Source organism: Alexandromys fortis, unplaced genomic scaffold, assembly GCF_014885135.2.
Source record: "Alexandromys fortis isolate MF-2015 unplaced genomic scaffold, M_Fortis_MF-2015_v1.1 scaffold_182, whole genome shotgun sequence".
Lineage (NCBI taxonomy): Eukaryota > Metazoa > Chordata > Mammalia > Rodentia > Cricetidae > Alexandromys > Alexandromys fortis.
In genome coordinates, this window is record NW_026068068.1 from 2,187,721 (window position 1) to 2,200,744 (window position 13,024).

At 43.5% G+C, this 13,024-nt stretch overlaps 1 protein-coding gene across 4 annotated transcripts in view; it reads right to left on the bottom strand.

Moving 5' to 3' along the window:
• The window catches only part of Dnah11 (dynein axonemal heavy chain 11), a 324,204-nt gene that overhangs the window by 282,251 nt on the left and 28,929 nt on the right, over nt 1-13,024 (bottom strand). For all 4 annotated transcript variants that reach the window (XM_050120839.1, XM_050120837.1, XM_050120838.1 and 1 more), the window contains exons 9-14: nt 9,414-9,530; nt 6,375-6,512; nt 5,870-5,994; nt 5,015-5,210; nt 1,837-1,941; nt 1,306-1,698 (exon numbers count right to left, since the gene is read on the bottom strand). In XM_050120839.1, coding sequence (XP_049976796.1) covers nt 1,306-1,698; nt 1,837-1,941; nt 5,015-5,210; nt 5,870-5,994; nt 6,375-6,512; nt 9,414-9,530 — 1,074 coding nt within the window. The remainder of the gene's footprint in view (nt 1-1,305; nt 1,699-1,836; nt 1,942-5,014; nt 5,211-5,869; nt 5,995-6,374; nt 6,513-9,413; nt 9,531-13,024) is intronic.

Sequence of the window (13,024 nt, forward strand, 5' to 3'; positions counted from 1 at the left end):
CCCTAAATGAATTCCCCCAGCAAGTCCTTCCTCTCTGTGAGATCGTTCCAGTCCACACACGAACAATGTGAGAATATAAGGCAATGTGAGAAATAAGGCCCTCTCTAGCCCTGACAGTGTCCAGGAATAGCTAAACTTGCGCAGTGCCCCACAGCAAGCCTCTGTGACTTCACAGGCTTCCGCCTCCATTTCCCCCTTCTCTGTCCAGTCTCCTGGATGACACCGCAGGCTGACACCAGCATGTCTCTTTGCCAAGGCAATCATGGCTTCTACATTCCCCATCTCGTGCCCAACTCTGGCTTTCATTCTAGGTCCTAAGTAGGGGACGAGGCATGTGTAGACTCCTCCCACTTGTGGCAGGTGAATGCAATTCCCCCTATAAGCTAGTGGCACTATTGGCAGGTGTGGCTCTGTGGAGAACTGTGCCACTATGGATGTGGGCTTTGAGGTCTCATGTAAGCTCAAGCATACAGTGCTCACAAAGGTTAGAACAAGCTGTTGGATCCCCTTGGAAGGGCAGTTACAGATGGTCATGAGCTGCCGGGTGGATATTGGGAATTGAACCCAGGTCTTCTGCAAGAGCAGAAAGTGTTTCAACCACTGACCCATCTCTCCAGTTCCAAGAAACTCAGATATATTTTTAAAAAGCAGAGTAACTATTACTGCCATCCTTAGGAGATCATGAAATCAAAGTGGCTGACACTAGCCAACCAAGTAGAAGGATTTACTAACAGCCAAAGGGATCAACTGGGTCAAAGAAGGATCAACCACTACTTCTGTAACTTTGGAGCCTGTCCTGGAACTCGCTCTTGTAGACCAGACTGGCTTTGAACTTACAGAGATCCCCCTGCCTCTGCCTTCTGAGTGCTGGGATTAAAGGCGCGCACCACCACCCCTGCAACCTCTGCTTTTTAGTTGGGTCATTGTATTTCCTATTCACATCTGTCCCTCAGGAGTGAGGAGTGGGAACTACACAAGTCCCAGGCAAATAGCACAGACTCTTCCACCATGAATTACAGCAAGACCATCTGTTAACCCATTCAGGCCTGATCCACAGCATGAGGTTAGTACCTGTTAACCCCTTCAGGCCTGATCCACAGCATGAGGTTAGCATCTGTTAACTCCTTCAGGTCTGAGCTACAGTGTGAGGTAAGCATCTGTTAACCCCTTCAGGTCTGATCTACAATGTGAGGTTAGCATCTGTTAACCCCTTCAGGTCTGATCTACAGCGTGAAGTAAGCATTTCTTGTTCTGCTCTTTACCAAATAAAAAGCTTTATATATGTAGAAATGTTGGAACTATTACCTCTACCAAGTTGTGTATCTTGCAGCCATCTTCTTGTATCAGCTTGTATTTTTTAGCAAATAGGTCCCCCTTGTCTTCCAAGGTGAAGGCAGCCTCTCTTCTGGGCTCCCTCCGGGGCAGCAGTGGCCACTCTGCCCAGGTCTGCATGGTCTGTTGGATTGTTCGCACGTTGCTCTGAGTCTGGGCCACTCTGAGCTCCAGCTCTGTGGTGGCCACTTGTACCCTCTCCATGTAGACCCGGAAGTCATCCTGCCAGGTCAGCCACGTCGCGGCTGCCCCGAGCTGCTCATCCAGAGCTTGGAGCTCACCCTGGATGAGAGGGTGCTCGACCTCCAGAAGGCTCTGCTTCAGCCTATTGTAGCTTTGGACAAGAAGCTCCAGGCTCCCAATGCACTGAGCAAGACAACGCAAAACAAAAGGGACCAGGTTTATTAGCATTTTTCTGCATCAAATGCCACAGGTCTTTAAATCAAGAAATAAAATTCAAAGTATTTTCATCTCAAAGGTACCAAAGTATCAAAAGGCACAAACCTTTAAAATAGTGTTCCTTTTCTGGAAGATGCCTAAGGCTGAGTCTGGTATGTCAGATTTCTTCAGCATCAAAAGGTATTTGACATCTCTCAATACTGCCACAAGCTATTTCAAGAATATTGAGAATTAGTGCATACTTTAAGAATCCATGTCTTGGTCACTAAGAGAGCTAGTGGGTGCAAGAGCTTGCTGTAGGACGGCCAGCCTCACACAGGCCCTAGATCCTGCAGGAAAAGCCCAGGTGTGCTCACATGTGCAATCCCAGCCCACGTTCTCCTGCAGTGAGGTGGGGTGCAGACAGAAGACCTGCTGGAAGCGCCCATAGCCCATAGAGAGAAATGACTTCCCAAGCACGGAGGCCAACTACTCCTGCCAAGTGGTCCTCTTACCCTCCATGTGCTCCGTCCTTTCTCCCTCTCCCTCCCCTTCAAATAAATACAAATAAGTAAGACGCTAAGAATAAGGTACATTCCAGTGTTAAGATGAGTTTCACGTAAAATGCTTAAAATGTCATCTTGCAATTACTGTATTTCTAGTTCAAAGGAAACGGACTTTTGCTTCATCTGCTTTGTTGAACCCAAGTCATGTATGTCTTCCTCCAGTAAGGAATGTGAACTCTACTGCTCACAGGCAGATAACACAGACTATGTGGCAAATGCCATTTTTTTAGTTAAAATTTTATCTTTTTAATTTTTAAAATTCTATCTAATTTAATTTTATTTTAAAATCTGAGCATTACAGGATCCACAGATTCCATGGAATGAGAGTTGTCGGTATTTGGTGTGTGGTGGTTGCTTCTAATGCTCACAGTCATTCTCAAAGGGACAGCAAGGCTGTAGATGGTGCTAAACCATGAGACTCTCAATTAACCCTAATACATTTCCTTCCATTGCTTTTATAGTAAATTGTATGTTTTGCTACTTATCTATTATTGTAGTTTGAATGTAATTGGCCTCCATAAGTTCAAAAGGAGTGGCACTATTAGGAGTGGGTGTAGTCTCGTTGGAGGAAGTGTGTCCTCATGGGGCAGACTTGGAGGTCTCCTGTGCCAAGATACTGCTCAGTCTCACAGCTGACTTTCCTGTCGCCTTCTGATCGAGATGTTGCCAGTGCCAGGTCTACCTGCACACTGCCATGCTCCTGCCCTGATGGTAAGGGACTGAACCTCTAACCTGCAAGCCGTCACCTCAATTAAATGTTTTACTTTAAGAGTTTGTTGTGGTCATGCTGTCTCTTCCCAGCAATAGAAACCCTAATTAAGACATCTACTTGGAAATAATTACCATTTCCAGAAAAAAAATTAAACTCAGAACATGTAATGCCTGCGATACAACCGGGAGCCCTCTCTCACCCAGCTAGGGCAGCTGAGCTACTGAAACATCATTCACTGAGTCCACCATGGAGGTGGGGGTGGGGAGACCAGTTCTCTGGGGTCAAAAGTCACTATGTCAGTTTTCTTGAGAAAATATTTATGTAAGTGTATCAAATTTCCATTAGCAAAATAAAATGCTGGTATTTGTGTTTATTTTGGGAAAACAGACCAGAACTAGGGTGTTCAGCATGACTTCTAATCCAGTAAGCAGACTTCCTGCTTGCTAGGCAGCATTGGGCCTGCCGGGGAGGGCTCTGCAGGATCGCTTCCCTGATACTGAGCATTCTTCATTACCCAAAATTCATTAATTTTTTTTTGTCACAGAAGTTACAAAGAAGATTGCCTTTTACTCTCATGAAAAGTCATGGTAGGTGAACAGAAAAGAATAATTTTGTGCCTCTTATCTAGAAAGTAAAACGACTAGGAAAGATGTTGTGCAAAATATATATTAGAGATGTTGCATGTGGTGCACACATCTAATCTCAACCAACACTTGAGAGGCAAAGGCAGACAGATACCTTTGATAGTGCGGTATCCATAATGAGACTCTGTCTCAAAAAAGTCTATTGAGTAATCAATCAGTCTCTCGCTAATATGTGTATGTGTGCACACAAATATATATATATATATATATGAATACATGTTCACTAAACATATGCATATTGACTATATATGTGTCCAAATACAGGTCTGCTAATAAGGCTTCTGTGCTGTCACTGTTACATAAGATGCTACATAGTTAGCCATGTGTTGGGAGCATAACTGCAATCCCAGCACTAAGGAAGCAGAATCAGAAAGATCTCAATCTAAACACAGTAGAGACTCCACAAGACCCTGCCTCAAAAAAACAGATGATAGAATATGTAATAAAATTATGTCAGATATATTGAAGAGACTTGAAATCTATGTTACATGACAGTAAAAATAAAAGCAATCTATTCTGGATGTTATTTAGCTGTGAATATTTTATGTCAATGATTTGTTTTATATTTTAAATTATTGTCTGACTTAGCCACCACCATGCATCATAAGACAGTACCGACAAGCTTAACTTCCCTTTAGAAGAAATGACAGCAAGCAGAAACACCTTTGTCAACCAAAAGCATGACAGAGTTTTGCTCCTTTTAATCTGTGGCTTTCATGTCTTAATTGACTAAAACAATGCAATACTTGTTATGAAAATACACACACCAGAAGCCATGTATTAGACTCTAAGCAGACCAGTCAACTGAGTTAAGGTTACTGAGGTTCATAGCTGCCAGACAGGAAGTTGGAACATGGAACAAAGCAAAGATGAAATGGACCCTGTTCTCAGCAGCTCACCATCAGGTGAATATCGGGTGGAAGTCATTACAATGTGTTAATCAATTAATAAGGAGGAGAGGAAGTGCCTTTAATCCCAACTACTTAGGAGGCAGAGACAGAAGAAATGCCAGTTCAACATTTTTTCTGGATTATAAGGTAAGTTCAAAGCCAGTCTGAGCAACAGTGAGATTCTGGTCCCCCCACAAAATAAACCAGTAAGGAACTTGACGATGAACAAGTGGAGTATGAATAAATAAGCTCACTGGTAGAGTGTTTGCCTAGAACCTCTGGGTTCCTGAGTTCACTCAAACACACATACACATGGCATATGCACACACTCGTATACACATGAAAACTAATCTCTGTTTAAAATTTACACTCCTCACGGGAGCACTACTTTCCAGAATAGAGTTTGAATGACTGAAGTGGACTCGTCTGTCCCCAGGGCGGCTTCGGGACAGACGAACAGCATCTTGATGCATTAAAAAGATAAAGTCCTACCTTTGGGTCAAAGTTGACGCTAAGTAGGCCATTGATGGCGCTGAATTTAACCAAGGGCTGATTCAAATTAAGTTCACAAATTTCCTCCACAGTTCTTCTCCATTTGCTATAGACATTGCTTTCAAATCGATCAAGCAAAGCCGTCATTTCAGCGTACTTCTGACAGACTGCAACCTCGTCAGGACTGTCTGGAAATCTGCAGCAACAAGGTGTTCTAGGTTTCTATGTACGTCAAGAGAGGGAAGTTTATTTTGCAATAGAGAATGGGATCATGGTTATAAAGGTCAGAGAGGAAATAGATGAAAGCCTTATGGTGTTGTAAAATCGCATCTGTTTAAAGACAGAAGTAGTTACAGATAAATAAATGGAACTCCAAAGGCTTCGCTAGTGTCAACAAATCACCAGTTCTTAGAAGGAGGTTAAAAAGGGTGCAGAGGACTGTGTGACAAAGGGGAGCTTGAAGAAGAGAAAGTAAGATAATTTAAACTTTCCAGATAGTGAATAAAAAAGAGACATTAAAAAATAAAAGGACCAGAAAACAGTATGACATTATGAGTCCCATAAAATACTCCAGAACTATAATGATAAAACCCTCTCACCAGATCTAACCCGGCCAAAAAGGAGCAGGCCAGCACATCCGCAAGTGCTAACATGAACAGCCAGTGCCAGGAGTGATGGCACGTTCTGTAATCCTGGAGGCAGAGACAGAGGCAGAGGCAGGGGGATCAAGACTTCAAGGTCACCCTCAGCTACCTAATGAGTCTGAGGACTATCTGGGCAGCAGAGACCCCATCTCAATACAAGAACACCCACAACACCATCATGATTCACCATGAAGTAAGCCTAACTACTCACAGACAATGGAGAGATGTAAAGTTTGACCAAAACATTTGAAGGCGTTCAAGGAGCATTCTGGCCCATTTAATATTTCCAGAGGTGAATGGCATATTTTTGTTGAGAATTTCATGCCCATGTTCAATCTGTATGTTGACATTTTCATAAAGAGGAAGAAAGGGGACACTTAGTCAGGGTTTTGCCAACCTTATACACAGTTTTTCATTTTACTTTCATAGTGGCATTAAACATGTGTTTAATAATGTCACTAATCGAGTTCCCCATCCTGTCAGAAAACCATTAAATAAGAGCATTCAGTTGGCAGCAGAGCTCAGTGTATACTCTTTCCTAGCAAGGTAAAGGTTCGATTCCCAGCACTAAACATACTTACTGCCTACAGATAATGACACTAACTTCAAATTTCGAAGTATAATTTATCTAATAAATCCAATCTTTTCACACAATAAAAATGACTCTAGTGGATAGCCATACCATGCTGAAGTTTCTCAGTCTTAACACCACTCACCTGTATCACGTGATCATCATACAGGTGCTTACACATATCCAGCTCTGCATTGAACATGTTCAATAAAGTGCTATAATGTGGGCTGAAAATTTCCATGACAACTGGTTTCTCTAGAAAATTCCCAAATATGGTCAAAAGCTATGAAAAAAATCAAAGTTAAAGAAAGGTTAAGAACTTTGGGCTTTAGTAAAGAATTCAGCTTACAACTTCCCCAACTTGGTTTCTTATATTACTAGAAGCAAAGTCTAGAACTCTAAAATACATATGGTACCACTAAAGACAAAACTTATTTTGTGTTTTCTAAAATTCTATATAACCAATAAGCCAAATTCCACATGAAAATTTTTTGCCTCCATGGAAATTGAGAATATCAGAAATGAGTTAATGTCTACCAGCAGTGCTGGCTCATGGTTGCAAATCCCTTCTGCTGGGTGTCAGGGAATGTTCTCACCTTGCTTAGTGTGTGTAATAGTGTGTGTTGTGTGTTTCTCCTCATCAATAATTACACCGAATGCACCAGTAGCAGTGACTGCTCTGCTCAGGCCTCCAGCACACCCTGAAGATCTAGCCGCCCCTAATAGTGGTCTGGTGCAGCAAGGGTTACTATTCTGAGAACACTCTGTAGGCGGATACCTCCTTTGACACAAAAGCTCTGGCTCAAGCCAATGCCTTAAGCTGATCAAGTTGTCTCTTTCTCAGAAAGAGCACATGGCTACAAATGAATGTAATTTAAGTCATAAGTGGGCAGAAAGTACATGCAAGCAGAGGAAGCCATGGAGCCAGTGGGACAGAGAGGAGCAGATGACAGTACCAGCTTCCTGAAGGCCCACAGTCTCCACTGCTCACTGAAGACTTCCAGGTTTCCCAATTCCTCACCAGTATCCATGAATCTGAGCTAAGTTTATTCTCTGCTATGTTCTCAAGAGGTGGCTTCTTGGCAAGCTAAATCCCATATGAATGGGCTATTTGTATGCAACGAGAGTTTACACAGTGCTGTGTAACTGAAGGCTCAAATACCTCAAGGTATTTGGGACTTTGAACACTTTGGACTTCAGATGTTTAAATGAACCATGTTCAACCTTGTACGTTGTCTAAAATCTTTCCTGAACTCTTTTTCCAGACACGCTTCAATTCACCTGAATAGAAATTTTAGAGCCATTCATTAGTGTTTTTGTTTTCAGCAGATGTCAGCACGCTAGGTCCTTAAGCATTACAGGCGTCCACCAGAACACTAGTACCATGATCCTTCCTGGCCATGCCTTTACCAAGAGCAACATCAGGCTGTCGTCTCTCAGCGACAACCTACAGAAACATTCCTCCATGGTCGGAAATCATCAGCCTGCATCTGTGGCTGAAATCATGATTCCTGGTAGTATAGAACCCTGTGCAACTTTCTTCTGCTATTACCCTCCCAACAGTGTGCCTTCTCTAACTCCAGTTAATCCTGCTACCCTCAGGCTCTCAGCAAACTCTGCTGTCTACAAGGCAACCTAATCCTAACAAAAGCTAGGATACCTGTCATCCTGGGTTTCCTAAGAAAGAATTTTATCTTATTATTTCAGTAGTCACGCTACAAAGATGTGGAACGCTTTTTTTAAACCACTTGACAACAAGATGAACAAGATGAAGCCACTTAGAAGAAAAATAAACTAACATGTACTTAAATAACCCACATTAATCGTTGTGAGTGGGCAAGAAGAACAGTTTGAACCAGACCACTAATTAAATGGAGTTAGGAATCTCTCTATATTGAGAGTTCACTCTGCTCTTTCTTCTGGTTGCCCACAAAGCTTAACAGAGAACAATTTCCAGTAACAGAAATATGAGAAGTCATGCTCAGACATTAGAAAGAACTACTATTCAATCTGGTTAGGAAAAAAAGCCCAACTCTCTGCTCAATGGGAAAGGCTCCAAAGTGGACTGGAATGCTGTCGTTTTGTTTAAGAACAATATGTATGCATATCTAGCCAAAGGGACAAAAGCATATCAAGCACAGATTAATTTTACCCTAGAGAGGAAACCACAGAAACACGCCCTATATCTTGGCCAATGAGCGCTTCAGTTTTATCTGAATTTTTTTTTAATCACCATTTGTTCCTCCTCAGTCCTCACTGTCACAGTGTTCATCAGGTGACTTACGGAGGAAATAGACCCCGTAGCTTTGCCAGTGTTGGTCAACCCATCTAAAAGCCGAATGCGGTTCCCAGATGTGCTTGCTTGGGTGGCAAACACTCCGTTTCCCTTTGGGATATCACCTAGTAGCCACTCACACGTGGTTTGCAACGTGCTTCTTTTTAAACATGCTGCTCCTATTTCTCCATCTCCAGGAGCTGTCAAAATGCATTTCTTTCCCAAGACCACCCCACTTGGCTGCCTCTCTCCCCCCTCCCACCCACTCACACAGCAGCTGGGTGAGCAATCCACCACTGGCCTACATCCCTCAACCCTTCATATGACTCTCAATACACATATAATCTATCATTCACAAAACATTCTTGCATGCTTCAAGATCTCTGATGTCAGAATGCATTAGGCAACCAATGAAATTATAATTAATTCAGCAGCATTTTTTCTTATAGACACGTAAAAAAATGTCTGGTAACCAATGGTGCCTGACACCCAATGAAATGGGGAGAATTAGTCCTTATTTGTTTCAGTCAGAGTAAAAAAGCAGGCAGATGATTCTAGCATATACAAACTAGAGGCAAGGATTTTTGAAATTACAGATTGTTTTAACTTTTCAATTTGGTTTACTGTTGAGTCAATATTCCATGGGCCACATCCAATGTGCTCTGTTGGAAATGAGAGCTAAAATAGAGTGAATGCCAGGAAAAGAGCAAAAGTTAAATGTCCTAGAAATGACCTTCCCAGAGTGAAGGCCCTTAGTTTCTAGGGCGTTATTCAAATCTTGAATGGGTTTGGATGCAAAGGAACGTGGCTGAGCTGGTTATACTCACCTGAATCAGGAAAGAATGTACTTGGCCTTGTCATCTAACAGTTCAAATAGTTGACTTTCTAAGAAGCTTTTTCAGAACTGACCTTAAATGCAGATTCCAGACCACTGCAGCTGCAGAGACCTTCGCAAAGCAACATCCCAAGCCTTCGGTCAAAATCCAGGGTTTTGGACTTAAATTTGAAATAGTCACTTTCAAACCCCTGTATAATGAAAGATAAAATGTTCCTTACAGAGAAGACTCAACAGTAAAATGGTAACCACTTAAGTTTGACCTTACTTTCCCTCGGTCTCCTAATTAGCTTATTTTTCATAAGCAGATTCCAGAAAAGACCAAGAACAGCGGCACCTGACTGAGGACCCGGGATCGTGCGACCCATGTCTCCTGAGAATCATCCCTCTCAGTGCTGTGACCCCACACTTGCATATGGGCACCAGTGCACCTGCCTTCCTCCATCCATCTCAACCATAAAGCGAGTACGGCTTTGTGCATCTCCAGCGCCGTGGACCGTCGGCAAGTTCCACAGAGAGCTTGTTTATTCGTGGGATGGAAGCCTGTGCGTGAAAGCCCTGCCATCAGGTAAGCCCTGAAATCCACGCATCTGTGAGTGCATCAGGAACGACAGGAGTGGAAATGCTCAGATATTTCCCCCAGGTTCTCATTGACATGCAGCTGACAACCCTGGATTCCTCCTCATGCATAACCGCCCACACCCACGATTAGAAGGAAGGAAACTGGCAGAGAATGACTGCAGCTTTGTCATCTTCAGGAAAGCTGTCCCTGGGGAAGCACAGCTCTCTCCGGCTTCACAAGCCCCAGGCTTAGCACAGTGAAGGTCTTCACCTGCCTACCAACAACCCCAGCAATAACAGTCAGTCATACCCACAGCCAGATCTGTGTGGCTCTGTTCTCAGGGCCTTACAGTTACTCAATCTTTATAGCATATGGAAGAAGTCGTATTGCTCTTCCATTTGTAAGTGGCAGAACAAATTCAGGTAACAAGGCGCATTCTTTGCATTCTAAACCAACTCAGTATATATTATTCCTTGTGATTGTGAACTTGCTCCCTAAAGCCGCTGATCATCAGTGTAAAAGGACTTAGGCATGACTGGATACATTTATTACATTTACCCATTTAGGGTAAAAACTTTAATTTGTTCTGGGGGCAGGGGTTTGTAACCTGATATTGTTCTTCTGTTTAAAACTAGATCTATTCATTCAATTATAGTAATATTCAATATCGAAACTGCATTGCTGTATGGAAAGTATGAGCCCATTCGCTGGCCTCTGCGAAGAAATGTACCTGCTATGGTCTCAGTGCTTCTTATGCACCCAGATTCCACAACGAAACCTAAACACACAAAGGGAGAGGCAGGGCCCTGACTGGATGGGACCTGTGCCCTCTCACCCACCCCCACACATGAGCACACAGTGGGGCTTGAGAGCCACCCTGAATCAGCTGGTGTTTTCGTCCTGAACTTCCCAACCTCTAGACTCCCAGCGCGTTGCTCGAGCCCCCTGAGGACACTGAGCAGGTCCCTTAGCATGAGTTCAACTGGGAGTGGAGAGAGCAGAACGTGGTGGAGTTCTGGACTGTCACGAACCATGCTACATTTATCATCAAGAGGATGGAGCTAAGTCTCCCAAATTCCAGCCAAGCAGCTTCTCCATTCAAGAATCGCTCACTTGGAAGTAAACACAACTTCTCAACAAGTTTTAACAAACCTCACGCACTTCTCTTCTCAAAACAGAGACACGGTACACAGTCTATAATCCTTAACCATTTAACCCTTAGAGACAACGGGCATTATTAGATGTGGAAGAAACAAGAATCTCCACCCTATACACACACCAGTATGATGGTACCCTGGTTCTCAAGGTTCTGCATGGCTGGGACCTCACTGGCTGCTTTAAAGTGCGCAGACACCACTGTAGTCTTCTCCCGCTGGGGTCTACCACATCTGTCATCTCTAACGGCCTTTACCAGCTTCTTTCTTGCTTCCTTCCTAGTCAAGGCGCAGATCTCCATGTCCTGTCACCACTGAAACAGGGCTCCGTTTTCATGCCCACTGCCAGGCCTGCAGTACAGCAAGTGCCTACCTGTATTCTCGCCTGCATTCTGGGCCAACAGCACTAGTGACCAGACTCACCTTTCACAGTGAGGTACTAATATGTCATGGATTTCCCAGCTCACAACTCATTCTCAATAGTATTTATTAGACAGTAATTGGTGAGCCAGCATGACTCGGAATCATAAAAATGTCTCTATATTCTGGAACTACAAAACTGTCTTTATTAGCATCCCGAGAAGCTATCAGAGGTTTTAATTAGGGAAAAGTGAAGATTTGACTAAGCATGCGAAAGGCTCTCAAGCTGCTACACGCAGAATCAATTAACGGAGCCAAAGGAGGCCAGTGAGCAGCAGCTTACAGGCCAGTGCACAACTCAGGTGAAAAACTAGCCAAGGGTGTACCTCTCGGACAGACTCAGAGGTGATGCTGAGGACTTCCCCTAAGGAGCCAATTACCTGTGACATCTGGAGGACTGAAGACAGCCAAGGGTGGCCTGGGCGCTGGGGAAACACTTAGTTCTGAACAGGTTAATTTGAAGGCATCCATTGGTTCCCGGTGGAGATGAGGGTTAAACAGTTGCCCTGTGTGCTCAGGACTTGAAGGAAGCCATCACTATAAAGTGCCTGAGCTGGAACTTTTTGACTGGAGCGTTTTACCCTCTCTACCCTGCCCTTACAGGGTGTAATCATATTTCATTTATGTTTTGATAAATAGAGCTTGCCTGAGGATCAGAGAGTAACATAACCCTACTGGTCAGCCTTACAGACCAGGCAGTGGTAACACACACCTTTAATCCCGGTAACCACACCAGTTTGCCATAGAAACCAGACAGTGCAGGCCTTTAATCCCAGTGGTGCACACCTTTAATCCCAGAACTAGAGAGGAACAGAAGACAGCAGGAGAGAGCTCTCAGATGCAGTCTCGTTCTGAGGTTCCTGGAGGCAGGATGGCCATCTTAGACTGAGGTAGAGGTAAGAGCCAGTGGCTGACTGGTTTTGCTTTTCTTACTTTTAGGTTGAACTCCAATTTCTTTCTGTCTCTGAGATTTTCTTATTCATGCACCACCAGCGGGGGAGGGGGCATGAATGGCTATTAAACGTCATCAGTTCTGTTTTCTGGAGTGATGAGCACAATCCTCCTACTTCAGTTATTTTTATATCCTAAATTCCATACATCTGACATCCTATAGTGCAGGTGTCGCAATTAGATCTTGGCCTGTGTTTAGTTTACATGTCTGCTATTTTGTATCCTTTAACCAAGAGGGTTAAATTGTAAACTAGGATATCCGTTTCACATTTACACCAAATACTCCACCTGCTTTACACCCTCAGTCAAATCTCCTTTGGTGTGGTCTCTATTCTCTCTGTATTGATTGGAATGCAGATTGGTGCAACATTGTTCTCAAATAATGTGAAACCCAGTGATCCCTTACCTGAGTCTACCTTCAGCTGAGATAAAATCACCTCTGAAAGACAGCTATAGGAAGACAGCTGCAGGAAGACAGCTGCAGGAAGACAGCTGCAGGAAGGACAGCTTCAGGAAGGACTGGAAGGACGGAGCAAGATATGCAACAATGTAAATGTTGATCAACTCATGAATCACACACACACACACACACACACAC